Raw genomic sequence first — 17418 nt, forward strand, 5'->3', positions numbered from 1 at the left:
CGAGGAGAGGCAGATAGAGAGTGAGTGGCAAAGACTTGAATGAGTACGAGTGAACCCTCGGAGAGTTATCACTCCCACCTCCTTCACGTGTTACTCTAACACTGGCTCTCCATGGGGCAAACACAAACACTGTGAGGAGAGAATGGTGATAGAGTGTGTCTGTGTCTGTGTCTGTGTCTGTGTCTGTGTCTGTGTCTGTGTCTGTGTCTGTGTCTGTGTCTGTGTCTGTGTCTGTGTCTGTGTGTGTGTGTGTGTGTGAGGGGGAGTGAGAGAGAAGAAGAGGTAAAGGGAGGAAGAGAGACAGATTGAAAGAAAATGGGGAAAGGGAGAGAATGACAGAGGGAGAGAGAAAGAGATTAGAATGAATAAGTGGATCATGTTTGAGGGCTTCAGTTGACTCCCAAACTGCCTTGCAGCGCTGGGGAGTGAGAGTGCACTGATGTGACTAAGTGGAATATTGAGAGAGAAGGAGTGTGTGTGTGTGTGTGTGTGTGTGTGTGTGTGTGTGTGTGTGTGTGTGTGTGTGTGTGTGTGTGTGTGTGTGTGTGCTGGGGGGGGGGAAGGTCACTTCATAAACTGCACTAGCCAGCAGGCAACACCAACAGTGTTACACAGACACCACTGTAATAGGAGAAGCGCGATGTCTCACTGAATAAGGCTACACACACACACACACACTCAAGCACACACACACTCAAGCACACACACACACACACTCAAGCACACACACACACACACTCAAGTGCACACACACTCAAGCACACACACACACACTCGCCGACAAGCAGACTGTCTAAACACAAACACAAAATACAGCAATGCTAGACACGGAAGAAAAACCCAAGAGAACAGGTTGAGAAACAGAAACAAAGAAAAACACAAGCTCACAGATGATTTACAGAGCCAAAAACATTCAACATTCAACTTGCTACACACACACAAATAGCTTCTCACTGAGCAATCCCCTATGGTGAAACATGATTCGCCTTGACATATACTTCACACATAAATGATAACACTTCTAAAACACTCAATCCTCAACTATGGAGTGTTTCAGTATAGCAGAGGTGAATGACCCATCAACATGGCCACTGACATGACCTCACTGTGGGAATCTAAAAGGAAAGCATGCTAGGAGATGCTCAGACAGGGTAGAGATCTATGGACTGAGTGTGTCTGAAGAGGGAGGACTCCGGTAAAACTACATCAGACACATCATAGACACGAGATACGTGGAAATCCAAGGGATTGGGTTTCTGGACAGACAACAACAATCTTTGTCAGAAACAACGCATTGGAGGCTCACAGGAATATATGGCGTCCTCGTCGACCACCTGTTGACCAGTCACGAGAGTCTGTCTCCCACCTGGAGGGTAATTGGTTCCCGTCACACGTGATTAAGTACGCATCACCGATCCCTTCGCCTGGACAGTTAATTGATTTCTATTCCATTTCTCCCTCGTGTCCTTCTCTCGCTCTCTGTCTCTCTCTCTCGCTCTCTGTCTCTCTCTCTCTCTCTCTCTCTCTCTCTCACCCTCTCTCTCTCTCTCTCCCCTTTCTCTCTCCCCCTCTGTCTCTCTTTCTCCCTCTCTCTCTCCCCCCTTTCTCTCTCTCTCCCATCTCTTTCTCTCTCTATCTCGCACTCTCCCCCCTTTCTCTCCCCCTCTCTCTCTCTCTCTCTCCCCTCTCTCTCTCTCCCCATCTCTCTCTCCTCTCTTTCTCTCGCACTCTCCCCCCTTTCTCTCCCCCTCTCTCTCTCTCTCTCTCTCTTTCTCTCTCTCTCTCTCTCTCTCTCTCTTCTTCTCTCCTCCTAACAAACAGCCCAGTTGTGCCACTTCCCTCCTCGCTACACACTCCCTGACGAATAGAAAGGGCACACTTCATTATGAACGAGGGATGAGAAATACACACAACTAGCAGTAGGGAGGGGAGGGAGAGCAGGAGGTAGAGAACAAGGGATGCGGCAGACGAGTGCAGGGCTCAATTTAGTTTCCCCTCTGCCACAAGGGAGCTTGGACACAATAGGCCTCATGATGCTCGCGCCGAAAGATTCACTGCAATATCCTCTCTCTCTCGCTCAGGCTTCTCAGCCTCCATCCATCACTTTCCCTGTCAACCTCCGAATAGCCAGAAGGCCGTCAGTCAGGGCAGAAGTGCACATGATAATGTCAGCATGTGTTTATTTATAGCTTCAAATAACATGTTGCGTTCAAACATCATTACTTTATATTATGTATATTCTATGGAATGACTGCTAATGTGTTCATCTGTAATATTAGCACAGATGCTGCAGCATCCATCCATAAATATTTAACAGTATTTCATCTGAAAGTGGATTTGATAACTATCTGAAATTAGGATGTTTGCCCCGTTTGTGCAATGAAATTGGAGATGTCAGGCCAGGAATTATGGGTGAAAAAGTATGTAAGTGTCTGTTGCTAATATCAAATCTATGGTATTTCCTAATGTAGAACATGGCTTGAATCTAAGGGGCTTCACAAGTTGTGAAAAAAGATGGTATTTCTGGTCCCAAACATTTTTAAAACACGGTTTTAGTCACAGGCATACTGCCACTGTCTCTTGGAAACACCACCCAACACGCAATTATACGTTTATTTTTTGGGTAATTTTTAGAGTGGTGTACTAACCATAGACATATATAGAGCTGTATATATGTCTATGGTACTGACAACATGACAAATAGTGGCACAGACGAGGCCTCAGTGACACACCAGCGTTCCATTTTCGACTTGAAACATTTCCACACACTCCTAGCCATCCCTGTACAGGTTCCAGGATGTGTGTGTAAGAACCATGCCAGGTTAGAGCTGTCCACCCACGGCCTGACACGCCATGTGGTGGGTGGTGGTGGGCACGGTGGGCACGGTGCAGACACCACCAGCTGGTGTCCACAGATGCCCCTCCTGTTCGCTATGCCCATGAGACTCTGGCACATGTTCTCCCCAGCAACACACAGCTACTGTTCCCACCCAGTCCCCCTGTACACAACCCCCTCCTCTCTCTCTCCTCTCTCTCCTCTCTCCCTCCTCTCTCTCTCCTCTCTCCCTCCTCTCTCTCCTCTTTCTCCTCTCTCTCCTCTCTCTCTCTCCTCTCTCTCCTCTCTCCTCTCTCTCTCTCCTCTCTCCCTCCTCTCTCTCCTCTTTCTCCTCTCTCTCCTCTCTCTCCTCTCTCTCTCTCCTCTCTCTCCTCTTTCTCCTCTCTCTCCTCTCTCTCTCTCCTCTCTCTCCTCTCTCCTCTCTCTCTCTCCTCTCTCTCTCTGTGATCTTGAGCATCACATTAATTTCCTTGTTGGCTCCACGTTTAGCCTTATCCATCTCCAAATCCCTTGGGAGTTTCCACCTCCTGCTTCTCCTTCCTCCAACCAGGTCCCAGGGTGCTTGATCTCACCGCCAGGCCTGCCTGCCCCTGCTCTCTCTTGGGTGTGATAAGGTGCTTGGTACCCCACATGTGTGCTTGCTATGTAACCAGAGAGAGCTAGCCTTGTACTCAGTGCATTGTATTATCATACAGGGGTGCAGCCTTTTGAAAGCATCACTGAACAACCACCATTGTTACGTTTGATTGAGAGATTTGAATTTTGAACCCATTCTGTCTTAGTTAGTGTAGTGGTTGCTTAACAGTGGCTCTGAGAGATACACCCTAGATTATGGGGATTCACCAAGGAGGAAAAGAGGGGTTTAGTCAGCTCGTCCAAACTGATCAGGATGAGGAGCAGAGAGGATGAGGTGGTGTGTGTGTGTGTGTGTGTGTGTGTGTGTGTGTGTGTGTGTGTGTGTGTGTGTGTGTCGGTGTGTGTCGGTGTGTGTCGGTGTGTGTCGGTGTGTGTGTGTTTGAACTGAGACATACCTCTATTTGTTGTATTTTCACAGCTGAGTCACTAGATGTAGTTTACAAGGCATGAAGAAGGGTTAATGTTCCTTGTCGCAAGCAAAGGCCCTTGCTGATATAATGAGAATTGCATGATTTTCTGAAATTGCATTAGATCAATGGTAATTTGGTTTTAATTCATCAATATGCGTTTTGTTACACTTCCAGTTAATGTGTGAAATAATGAATTCTCCTAATGACCGGGATTATGCTGCTGTGACAGCATGTGATAATATCTTCAGAGTAGCGCCTGCTCCAAGTGTAGATGGTCTTTCATATAAAATGCACACTCACACACATACACACACACACACACACACACACACACACACACACACACACACTCTCTCTCTTTCTCTCTCTCTCTCTCTCTCTCGCTCTCTCAATAAATTGACAACACTGTGATCTTGATTAGATACTCCTTGATTTTTCTCATATATTTCTAATCTGGCTAAGAATCTCATCATTTTTTAACAGGGAAGCCTCCTACATGTAAGGTTATGGGGGGAAAAAGAAATTATGGAAAATACACTTTTCATGGAAATGTGTGCTGCTATTCATTAAGTTAGTTATTATGTTATATTGGAATATCATTCTGAAATCTCCTTCAAAATTCAGTAGAAGAGAGAGAATCAATGCAAGAATGTCTTGGATTTTTTTTTCAATGTAAAAAGTACAATTTCAGGCTTACTGTGTTACATTATTGGGCCTGTCTGAAAGCCATGACAGTATATATATATATATATATATATATATACTGTATATATATAAAATATAAATGAATAATTGCACCTCTCAATGAAGAGCTGAAGACACTCAATTCACCAGGATGGATCATGGGTCATTTAGGACATTGTCGTTCCCATATACCGTTTTTGGGTACACTTTCTCTAAACCCAGTGTCCATAAAGGATTATAAACACATTCATGAATGTTTATAAAGTATTCATAATGCATCATAATGACTTCCACAATTCTATATAAATATTTATAAATAGTCATGACTGCACTCCTAAAGCGTTAAGATGTTGTAGTATAAGCCCTTCCAGTTTAAAGTATCACATCTATTGTCTATTATGAAGGCTTGTATGGAGTCACATATGGGTCCATATAGAGCATTTGGTGGATAAACAACTTTTGACAAGGCAAAGCTGTCATCAGTGCCATTATCAAGAAGTAAAAGAAGCTTTATGAATACTTTATAACCCGTTATGAACGTTTTTAATACTTTACGACTCTGGGTTTTCCTATAACACTAAAATGTGTCATAATATATGTCTGTTTCCACTCTCTCTCTCTCTCTCTCTCTCTCTCTCTCTATCTCTCTCTCTCTCTCTCTGTCTCTCTCTCTCTCTCTCTTCAGTCATAGGCGAGCCGGTGAGCCTGACCTGGTACAGCCCTCAGGGAGAGCCCATCGTGTCCACCCAAAGGGTAGTCCTGCACACAGAAGGGGTGCGCTCCAGACTCACCATCTACAATGCCATCGTGGAGGATGCTGGCATCTACCGCTGCCAGGCAAAGGATGCCAAGGGACAGAGCCAGGAGGCCACAGTGGTGCTGGAGATCTATCGTGAGTGGGTTACAGTCAGTTGGACCATGCCTGATTTATCAGATTGTATACACATACCCATAAATGTCTGGTATATCAGATTGTATACACATACCAAAAAGAGGTGTGTTACAGTCAGTCGGACCATGCCTGATGTATCAGAGTATATACACATACCATAAATGCCTGATATATCAGAGTGTATACACATACCATAAATGCTGTTGGTGCCTTATTACATTGTACGTCGCTTTGGATAAAAGTGTCTGCTAAATACCTGGCCTTTACCTTTACCTTCAGCCTTTTACATTGTTATAAAGGTTTTATAAAGAGTTTATATCAATATCAACTCTGTGCCAGGTAATCTCAATGTAGTTGTTTCACTCTGTTCAGTTAAGTTCATAAGGACAGTCTGTAATATACGCAGTTTTAACTTTGTAATGCCTAAAAACATACTGCACTGACACTGTTACTGAAATATCATTTCATAAATACTAGAGACAGATCTTTAAATCAGATCAGACACACAGAATAATACTTTTGATACACGGGAGATACACGGGCTATTGATACACGGGAGAATGAATGGTAAAAGCTCAGCTGCATGGAAACTTTTCCCTGTTGTTTGTGCCTTTGTTGTTTTATTTGTCCAAATGGAGGGTTTTAGGGAAGCAGCTTATATTTGTTGTGGGCCTGTGGTTCTGGTGAATTATTCCTTAATAAAATCCTGTCCCTGGCGCTTGGCTTGGGCAAGTAGGAAACAGTGTTTTCTTTTTTTGGTTGTCCAGCACTCTGAGGTTGGGCGTTAGCATGAGTTTTATAGCTACTTCCATCATGTTTACTCGCGAGGGAGGTAAAAGTGCACGGAGCCCAAATGAAGCGAGGCGTATTTTAAGAGCTGTGGCCATGTTAACAGTGCCAGCCCTTTCATTCTGATCAGGCATGTCTGTGACCACCTGCTGAGCCATCTCCTTCTTCACAACTCCACCTGGCACTCGCCCCATTATCATCTCATTATGACACACACACGCACACACACACGGACAGTCCAGTGTTGTGCATGAACGCGTTCAAAAGAACGCGTTCATTGAACACGTTCATTTTTATGAGAACGATGAACTGAACGCAACATCATGACAAATAATGAATTTGAACGGTGAACACGTTCATATTATCTGAGGTCTAGCGCCAACGGAGGTCTAGCTAAAACATTACGGAATGTTTTCCTTCTACTGAGGAAAGAAGCTGTCTAAATCGAATGCTTGTACCATGTCGTTGCTCAGTACCTGTTCAAAAGACCATAGTAATTATTTGTTGAATTGCCCAGACAGACCATGTTTCGGTAAATGACCATATTTGGTAATTGCGTTGGTCATGTGACTCCACTTCTCACGGTGCAATGTTTTGATATTGCTTCACGACATATTTAGATGGAGTAGCAGTTAACTTCAGGCATATTTATAACATAATTGAACGTTGCACTTTGTTGAAGTTGTGTGAGTCCATGTATACGTGAGTTTGACTTTGTAGCCTACCTTGTTGTTTGTTGTTTGTTATAGTTTAGCTTTCTCATAATTGTTACGAGCACTGTCACTTAATTGATCTAGCATGATGCACTGTTCGTGAACTCGCTTAGCATAAGCTGCTAATGTACAAATACGAGTGTTACAGGGTTTACCTATGCTAACTTTTGAGCGGTCTTTCATTTAGTGTACATGCCCTTGTGGATCTGAGATTAAGCCAGTAGCATGTCATTGCTGAAGAGGTTAAATTATTACCTTTAGTTCACTGTATAATTCATTATTTAAATGGTACTACAGGGCTGTGTATTAATGTATGTCTGCGATACCTAAACCAACTAACTCGACTTCGCCCTACATTACCCATGAATCATCGCACATATGTATACCAAACAAGCAACGTATTCCAAGGCAACAGCTCTCGGTCTCAATATAAAAATGGCAAGTGAAAGCGAAAACAGAGACGCAGACTCAGCGAGTACATCCTATCCACCTTATTATTATGTGCGGGATTTTTACACACTGTCTGATAAAGTTTCCGACAGTAAAAATCTCACCTTTCTGTGCAAATTATGTCCTCCTGAAAAATTAGCAATAATTAAAAAAAAAAAAATGAAAATGAACTGAACTATGAACTAGTTCAGAATTTAAATGGTGAACTATGAACGTGAACGATTCATGTTTACTTGTATGAACTGAACTTTGAACTAGTTCATGAGAGGTGTGAACGTGCACAACACTGACGGACACACACACACACACACACACACACACACACACACACATACACACACACACATACACGCACACATACTCACACAAACATACACGCACACACATACACAAACACTCACACACACACACACACACACATACTCACACAAACACACACACACATACACATACAATACACATACATATACCTAAAGATATACATATACAGTAATTTAACATACATATATATACAGTATATACTGTATACATATATTACACACACACACAATACAAGGGTCAGCATAACTATAAAACCTAAGACATATATTTTCTGATCACATATTTTAGAAAAGGAAAATGTTTTTTCATGAGCTGCACATTTACATATTAAAAGCGAACCTCCAACTGTGCGGCTGGACTCAGAGGCACTGCATAGCGGGTCTGTCACAAATATAGCAGATCAAAGATGGAGTTGGGAGATTAGTGCAAAGGGAAGCATATGGTTCCTACTGAACTTATCACCCCCCCTGCAATCTCCCAGCAGAGTTAAGTGTGAGTGTATAGGAAAAGACTGTTTACGTTTTTATCGCGTTGCCAAGCCACCCCGCTGCCAACCCTTTGTGTAGAGAACAGCTTAGACAAAGAGTGGGAGAGAGGGGGCATTGCATCACTTTATATACTGCTGTTCAGGCCAATAAAAATCCAGTTAATGCTAGTTTTATTGAGCAGTTTGTCTTCAAGGAGGTTCATTTGCAGGAGGCGGAGAAAAGAAAAAAAAAACATCTGAAGTGTGATTTAAGGAGGTTGAAGGTGGGTGTTTCGGAGACGAGTCAGCCACCGTGGCTCCAAGGTTCAAGGGTGACTCTACAGCCAGAATGCACGTCAGGGCTTTAATCAGACCCTGTGATCTGGAATGGCCGCCACTGTGGTGAACGGTTGCCCCTTATAAGTGGCTGTGCTCCCTGAGATGAGAGGGCACGATATGGCAATGCCAGGCTGGTGCCCTGTGGGTCATGATACACTTGGCAGCGTTTCAGGCAACGTGAGTGGACAAGCTACCCCTGTACATGGACCGAAGATGATGCAAAAATGGATGCCCATAGCAGGGGTTAGAAAACATATTAGTTTGTGTGAAAATGCTGTCAGTAATATCTACCGGTAAATTGAATCAGAAATTTGAAATGTTTCACATATTTAGATTTTAAAATCGAACCCTTGACTATGCCTCTGCACCCGATTACATATTATGGTGGGCCTGTCACAAATATATTTCTGTAATATGATGAAAAATGCTATTAGGAATATCTACAGGTAGAACTTTTGTTGGTGTTATTTTTCCTCATCCTATGGAATGGTGTCTCGTGGTGTTGATGTTGAATAGCTGTTTTGTGTTTTGTCCTTTAGAGAAGCTGACATTCCGGTCAGTTCAGACACCGCAGGAATTCCGCCAGAGCGAGGATGCTGAGGTGGTGTGTGATGTCATCAGCTCACCAGTCCCGGCCGTGTCCTGGTTCTACAAGAACAAAGAGATTTTGTCCGAGCCTAACAGTAAGACTAACATCTGTAAACACACGTATATGTGTGACTAGGGAGATCAATTTGTTGTTAAGATTTCAAGTCTGTTTGTTCTGTTGTTGTCAAAGGAACAGACAATTTGATTGCTTCTGTGGATGGTTTTCTATTCACTTTTCTCTTTTCACTAGACTTAACAATTTCACAAGAATCTTTGAATTGATTTACATGAGGTTCCTTTGATTAACATTACTTTAACTAAATGCTCAATTAATAAGGAGACTATGAGAAAAGTATGAAGTATTAATGAATTAGTTAAAAACAACAAACTAATCTTAGTTGTGTCTTTTGTTAGTATCTCTATACCTGTTTGGTTGTAGGGGAGAACATTGTTCAACTACTACCCTCCAGGAAAATGATCAATCATCCTTGGTGCCGGATAAAGACATTTGTAGATGAAAGACTTCCAGTCAGAAGATAATCAAATGAAAATAGGTTGATGGGAATAGGCTGGCGGTGCTTCTATGCTGATGAGATTTTATGAAGTGCACACGCAACAAACAATGAAGAATAGATCAGCACCCATGTAACGAAACACGGGCTTTGTCACTCAAGGCAACGTCCTCAAACATGAATAGAGCACCGCACACCATGAAAACGCTTTGAAAAGAAAGAATTATGAATTGTATTCAAATTAGTGTCCTTTTGTAGTGTGTGTGTGTGTGTCTATGCATACCTGACCAGGACCCCCTTTTGTGTTTGGTCTTTGAATCTATCTCTGTAATACACAGAACTGCTTCAGTGCCAGACAGAAAAGTTGCCTCACATCTTTAATTGGAATTTCAGTGTGTGACACAGAGAAGCTATCTGCTCACCCCGCCGCTGCAGATTAGAAGGTGGCGATTTCAGACACACTCTGATTACTTTCATTCTATTTACGGTACAGGGTTTGTCTTTATCTCTCGTGCGTGTTTTTTTTAAAGAGGGGGAGATACGGTTGGTATTTATCGGGCATGGATAACATGTAAAGTACTTTGCTTTTGGAAGTGTGATCAACGAGGTGTTTTTTTGGCATATTTAATATCTTGCGTGTATTTTTTGAATGGGGAGATACGGTGAGTATTTATCAGGCATGTAAAGCACTTGAAGAAAGGGCTTTTGAAAGTGTGTTTTTTTGGGGGGCAAATTTGTACGTAGAGAAAAATAGCTTCTCTGAGATTAAATGGTAATGATGCTTTGGTGCTGTACTCTCTTGCCAGGCTCTTGAGATCCCAGGTTTTTCACAGCTGCCATTTAAAAAGCTCAAGTTACAGCTGCTTTAAGGCATCAATAAAAGACACCACTTTTAAGAAAGTGTGCTCTTTTCCCCAAAAAAACCTTCCATCACACAAGCAGAATCCCTGGTAAATCAGAGAGTGGTCAATACTGTTGGTTCATGGTGAGCTTGCCATTGATCTCTCTCTTGTCTATCACCCCTCTCTCTTTTCATCTCGAACTGAAGACAGGTTCCAAGTGTTGCCCAACAACAACCTTCAGATCATGAGAGTGGGCAAGTCGGATGAGGGGGAGTACCGCTGCGAGGCTCGTGTCGAGGCCAGGGGTGAGATCGATTTCAGGAACATCGCTGTGGTCGTCAACGGTAAGTGCTTCCCGGCCACCTCTACACCCCGGCTCTCCGCCGGCAACCCTCTGCATCCTTTACCCACAGTGCACTGCACCTTAGTACTTGAAGCCCTCTGACTGGACCCTGGCCTTGCTATCTCGTCTATTGAGACATTCTCTTGAGAGAGAGTGCAGGCCATTGATCCAAACATGGCCACTTACAGAAGAAGAAAGGAGCCGGGCAGCATAGAATCAGGGAACAGAATGAGGGAGACACACTGAGAGAAGTGAGAAAATACAAACAAGGGTCTCTAGAAAGGCTTCCTTCTTGTCAAGAATATCCATGTCTATGAAGTATGCACACATACACACATCAAACAGTAGACTCATATATAAAACAGACGTGAAAATGAAATATTCATCAAGTGCAATATGCTGTTAAGTAGACTCGTGTGTTTAGGGGATTCCAGAAGAAGACTCCCTTTGTACAGAGCTTGTGTTCTCAAACTAGCTCAGATGTACAAGCACTCACTGGACAAGCACTGACTATTGGTTTGACTGTTTCCTTTTGTCAAATCAAATATTCTGATACCGGCAAGAGTATCCCTCCTCCTCCAACCGAGTTCCTACCCTGACATGGTTTTAAAGTCAAGGAGCTAAATGATTGACTTCAGTGCTTTCAGTGATTTACCTAGAGGAGACCTTGTGATGATTATGTTGGTCCACCCCAAGCCATGGAGTGGGTTTTCGCTTCCTCAAGGCACTCTCTGTTTGTTCAGTTCAGCGTGTCTTCAACTCAATAGCGAACGACTCAGCTTTTCTCTCCTTGATTTGGTGGAATAATGCCTTTAATTCCAGCTCTTGATCCTCGTTTTTCGAGGCCCATTTTAGAAACATTCAGCGGGTTCTGATTCCTGGCGCAATCCTCTAAAGATTATTTTGGTGACGGCGTATTTCAATTAATGCACAGCCCCAGGGTTAGCTGACTCACCAGGCTTTGATACAGGAGAAGAAAAGGAGAAGAAGAAAAAATGGCGGGCACTTTTCTTTTGTAATGTGTTCATTTACCTTCATTTGCTTCAGTGGCGTGACTGGGCATGGGAGAGAAATGAGACTGCGGAGTGTGTGTGTGTGTGTGTGTGTGTGTGTGTGTGTGTGTGTGTGTGTGTGTGTGTCTCTCTCTCTCTCTGTCTGTGTGTGGGTGTGGGTGTGGGTGTGTGTGTGTGTGTGTGTGACCGAGAAATGAGATTGCGGAGTGCTGTGAGCACAGGAGCTACTTGAGGAAGACTAGTGGAATGTCAGTGCTGTTTTTTAACACAGGCTAATGACATTCATGTACAAGAGCAGTGTGTGCGTGTGTGTGTGTGTGTGTTCGTGTGTGTGTGTGTGTGTGTACGTGTGTGTGTGTGTACGTGAGTGTGTGTGTGTTTGTGTGCGAGAGAGAGAGAGAGAGAGAGAGAGCATTTGTGTGTGTGTGTGTGTGTGTGTGTCTGTGAGAGAGAGAGAGAGAGAGAGAGAGAGAGAGCATGTGTGTGTGTTTGCTCAAGGATGATAAGAGACAGAAAAAAGCACACACGCTGCATTCAATTTTCCATCACCACATAAGGTTCTGGGGGATGTCCAATAAGTCTTCTCAACGAGCTGTCCCATTATCCCCAGCAACATGCCAACAGCAATCTGTGGCCGGGACAGAGTGGCATACTGCCACCATCCATCTGCTCCTAGCCCCTGGGACGATGGCATGGAGTTTTCAGTCATGCAGCACCCGGATGGTCAGATACAGTCAAGGATCTCTAATGTGCCACATCAAAAATGGATGTCGCCAGCACAAATATGTGCAAAATGTGTCCCATTGAAAAGTAGTGTTTAGGTTTTGTTTCCAGATTTGCTGAAGGAAATTAATTTTGACACCTTCGGTTTCATTGTTGTTGTTGTTGTTGTTGTTGTTGTTGTTGTTGTTGTTTTCTCTGCTTAACAGTCCCATAGGAAGGTTTTAGATCTCAAAGATGGCTCATTGACAGCTCAGGAGACCTAGATGTGACTCTCATTATTTTGTTTATGCATCAATTTAATCATAGATTTTCTTCCTATACCTTTCCTTAGGAGAAACAGTTTGAGACAGAAATTAGATTAGGCATTTTACTGTAACAATCTGCCATAGCTGACAGAAATCTCAGCTTTGAACAATCTTATTGTCATATTTAAACATACTTTATTGTAAAAATGTGTGCCCCAGCCCTAAACATCAAAGTTGTCTTGAGAGAGAAACAGAGGAGGAAATATTGACATGTCTTGGCATTGGTGAAAACTGAACATGATTTGTGCCCTAATGGAGATTTCTGCTTTAACTCACATATGAGAAATTTGGTCCATATAGAAGCAGGATATTTAAGCCTAACTCCTACTTTTGGTTCCAATTATTGTCATTTCTGTCATGGAGAAACTAAATAGATCTCTTTTTAGATTTTCTTTTTTTTCTCATGGGATGTTATTTCCTGGTGTCAAACAAGGAATAACATTGTCTGCTCTTTTCCCCAATTTGTTGGACATTCGTGACTCACAGTCCTGCATTCAGAGGAGAGAGACTTCCTAACAGAGCTCTGTAATGGTGGAGCTATGGCATGTGAGCTACATTTGTAAAGAGCACAGAGACAGAATTTTTCCCGTTTTGTTTGTCCTTGGCTGAAGTCTTTTCAATTCAAAGTCACGGACCATTACCTTTCTCTGAACTTGAAATGTTGGAGGTACTGTTCAGTATTGAGTTTTGGGTCCTTCAGAGATCCCACCACCTGCTTTTTCTCTCTGATGTCTCATTACTGTATCATGATTGATGTCTTTACTAAATATTGTAGTTCTTGCTATAAAAATACCCTTGAATTGACAAGTTGTCAGAGACTTTTCATCTCTCTCGGTCAGCTTCTCTGTAGCTGTCATGTCCAATGCCAGTTTTTTATGCATGTTTATGAAATACTTATTCTGCTTCGTCACCCTGCCTTCAACCACACACTCGTCCAGAAATGATGGTTTTTTTTTCCGTTCTCTGTTCTTCTTTCCTCTCATAGCTCATAGTTTATTTGGTACCAGAGGCAAGGTGTGGGGATATTTTCTCTCTGCAGTGGAGGCTGTGGTGTCAGTAGTGATCAGAGAGCTGCAGATGGCTGCAGGAGGATGAGTTACTTATTTAAGTGTGAGCAGAGAGGATGAGCTGATATATTGAAGGCAGCGACAGGAACAGATGGGGAGGAATCAGCCAAGGGAGAAAGACAGTTTTTAGAGAAAGAATTTTAGTTCTTGATCTCTCACTTTTCGGTAGTCTCTCACAGCCTCGTTAGCTTTTCTTTCTTTCTTTCTTTCTTTCTTTCTTTCTCTCCTTCTGTCACATTGTTGTAACTTGTGGTCTGGTCATGTGTGTCTGTGAAGTTCTGTCTTTTAACCTCAATTATTTTATGTTAAACAACACTTAGGTCTAGTCGAACAATTTATTAATTTCTGATTGGACAAGAGGCATTCCATGAGTGAGGATATCATGACACAAACCAACTCAGATTCACTCCACGTTTTATATTCGTTAACTGTTAAATTGTATGACGTCAGCAATCCATTCATTCAAAGCAAGAGCAAGGAATCGCGAGTAGCGATTTTACAACGTTACATTTGACAGTATTTCTGTGAGGAAAGGGGGCAAATGGAGTAAGGGGTATGTACAAATGAACATGTAACTTGAAGACAGGTGAGTGTTCAATTTAATGTGCGCAAGTAGCCTTTCTGGCTCACCTTGGCTGCAGAGTGACAGTATGTGTTGCTTGGCAACGCTTAACGCAGAAAACCAAGTTGGAACTTTGGGGTGGAGCATGAATGAAAAAAACTCTAAGGAAATGAAATAAATCACAATCTGGTGTCTTGAAACTCAATTACTTGAACTGTTGTATAAAACCATCATCAGGTGATATCCCCACGTCTGTGATAACCTGTCCTGATTACCACTCTCACTCGTGTCATATCGCTTCATGGATGTGTGTGTGTCACTGTGTGTGAGAGAAAGAGAGAATGTTGTTGTGTGCAGGTGTTTAAAGTTATATGTTCAGTGTGCTCTTAGTGTGTTGGGGCACGTATATGTGTGCACATGCATGAACACGTGTCTGTGTATGTACTTGTGTGCTAATTCATCTGTCAATGTATGTGCCTGTGTATACAGTGGGGAAAATAAGTATTTGAACCCCTGCCGATTTCGCAAGTTTGGCCACTTGCAAAGAAATGTTTGATCTATAATTGTAATGGTAGGTGTATTTTAACAGTGAGAAATAGAATATCAACAAACAAATCCAGAAAACTGCATTTTATAACATTGAAGGTGCGATTATTCGTTAATGGAAGCAACACCAAACAACTGTCAATCGCTCTAGGTCTGGGGCTCCATGCAAGATATCCCCTCGTGCGGTATCGGTGATCATCCGAAAGGTGCAGAATAACCCCAGAACTACACAGGGGGAGCTTGTGAATGATCTCAAGGCAGCTGGGACCACAGTCACCAAGAAAACCATTGGCAACACACTACGCCGTAATGGTTTGAAGTACTGCAGCACTCGCAAGGTCCCCCTGCTCAAGGAAGCACATGTACAGGGTCGTCTGAAGTTTGCCAATGAACACTTGAATGATTCTAAGGAGGATTGGGAGACAGGATGTGGTCAGATGAGACCAAAATCAAGCTCTTTGGCATCAACTCGACTTGCCGCGTTTGGAGGGGGAAGAATGCTGAATATGACACCATCCCCACCGTCAAGCATGGAGGTGGAAACATTATGCTTTGGGGCTGTTTCTCTGCCAAGGGTACAGGACGACTCCACTGCATCGAGGGGACTATGGATGGGGCCATGTAACGTGGAATATTGGGCTTGAACCTCATTCCCTCATTCCCTCCCATTGAAAACGCAATCTTAAGGATTTGGAGAGGATCTGCAAAGAGGAGTGGACCAAAATCCCTCCTGAGATGTGTGTAAACCTGGTGACCAACTACAAGAAAAGTCTGACGTCTGTGCTTGCCAACAAGGATTATTCCACCAAGTACTTAGTCATGTTTTGCTAGGGGTTCAAATACTTATTTTCTGCATCAAATGCAAATTAAGTCATAAATGTTATAAAATGCAGTTTTCTGGATTTTTTTGTTGATATTCTATTTCTCACTGTTAAAATACACCTACTATTACAATTATAGATCACACATTTCTTTGCAAGTGGCCAAACTTGCGAAATCGGCAGGGGTTCAAATACTTATTTTACCCACTGTACATGAACATGATCACATTGCCTGGGTTTTAATGTGTGTGTACATGCATCCGTAATGTGTGTGACTGTATGTGTGTGTGTGTGTGTGTGTTTAAAATCTATAAGTTGTGTGTAAGTATGTCTGTAATTCTCCAGCCAGTTCCATATTTCTTGAAGGACTTTCATTGCCACTGTCCCTTTCCTTTTACATGCATACTTTGACCCCCCCCCCCCCCCCCCCCCCCACACACACACACACACACACACACACACACACACACACACACACACACACACACACACACACACACACACACTCACACCACCACCACCTTGTCCTCTCTCTCTTTCTCATTCCCTCCCTTTCGTTCTTGTTCTCTCTCTTTCTCATTCCCTCTCTTTCCTTCTTTCTCTCTCTCTCTGTGATTCTCTATGGCCTTCATCAGTTGTTATGCGTGTTGCTGAGAGGCTGCTTTGATGTCTTTATGTTCAACAGTCTCAGCTCAGCACACAGGCCTCTGGTCGCTGTGCTGTGCCTGACAGGCCGGGTGGCAGGGGTTGGATAAGGGACTTAAGCGTGTTCTCATCGATTGGCCGGAGAATCAATGCTAATCATGTTGGAGGGCGACGGGCCCAGGGCTGCCCACTCACCCTCTGATGTCAGCATTCACGGCCCTGCACTTCAGCCTCCATGCATCTCTGTTGTTGTTGTTGTGTGTGTGTATGTATGTGTGTGTGTGTGTGTGTGTGTGTGTGTGTGTGTGTGAGTGTGTGTGTTTCTGTGTGTGTGTGTGTGTGTGTTTGTGTGTGTATGTGTGTTTGTGTTAAAGAGAGATATGACCACATATTCACAGCATTCATAAGATTGTGTAACATGAATGACCACATCTTTGTGGTTTTGACCACTTCCATTCTTTTACCTTTGACACACTCCTTTTAAAGAATGGATGCTGTGATGCCTTTGTCAGGGTTTGTATTCAAAACACAGTGACATCAAGCAACAGACATTATAATGAGGAGGCCATATGAAAGCCTCAACAACACTCCACTTCTCCATTCTACTGCCTCTATTACCTCTGTGTCTGTTCACAGAGCCACGTCTCTCCAAACCCACAACACACATAAAAACCCCAATCAAAAACCAAACACATGCACTTACTCGCATGCTTCAAACCGGAGTAGAGCGTTCCACATATGGCAGCAGTATGATATCAATTTCCCTGCCTTGTTTACCTGGAAATATTGAATATTTATCCAGCTTCCAGGGTACAACAATATTATTATTCAAAACAGACGTTTGCAGGCGGTTCTTTGTGTTGCTTAGAACTGATAATTTCCCAGTCCCCTGTCATTTTCTATCTCGCTCATGCT

General features: G+C 43.0%; 1 protein-coding gene across 3 annotated transcripts in view; it reads left to right on the top strand.

The window, feature by feature from the left end:
• The window catches only part of zgc:152904 (uncharacterized protein LOC767777 homolog), a 209804-nt gene that overhangs the window by 151361 nt on the left and 41025 nt on the right, over positions 1 to 17418 (top strand). For all 3 annotated transcript variants that reach the window (XM_031582308.2, XM_031582309.2, XM_031582311.2), the window contains exons 3-5: positions 5252 to 5458; positions 9076 to 9219; positions 10685 to 10822. In XM_031582308.2, coding sequence (XP_031438168.1) covers positions 5252 to 5458; positions 9076 to 9219; positions 10685 to 10822 — 489 coding nt within the window. The remainder of the gene's footprint in view (positions 1 to 5251; positions 5459 to 9075; positions 9220 to 10684; positions 10823 to 17418) is intronic.

This window comes from Clupea harengus, chromosome 16, assembly GCF_900700415.2.
Source record: "Clupea harengus chromosome 16, Ch_v2.0.2, whole genome shotgun sequence".
Taxonomy (NCBI): Eukaryota; Metazoa; Chordata; class Actinopteri; order Clupeiformes; family Clupeidae; genus Clupea; species Clupea harengus.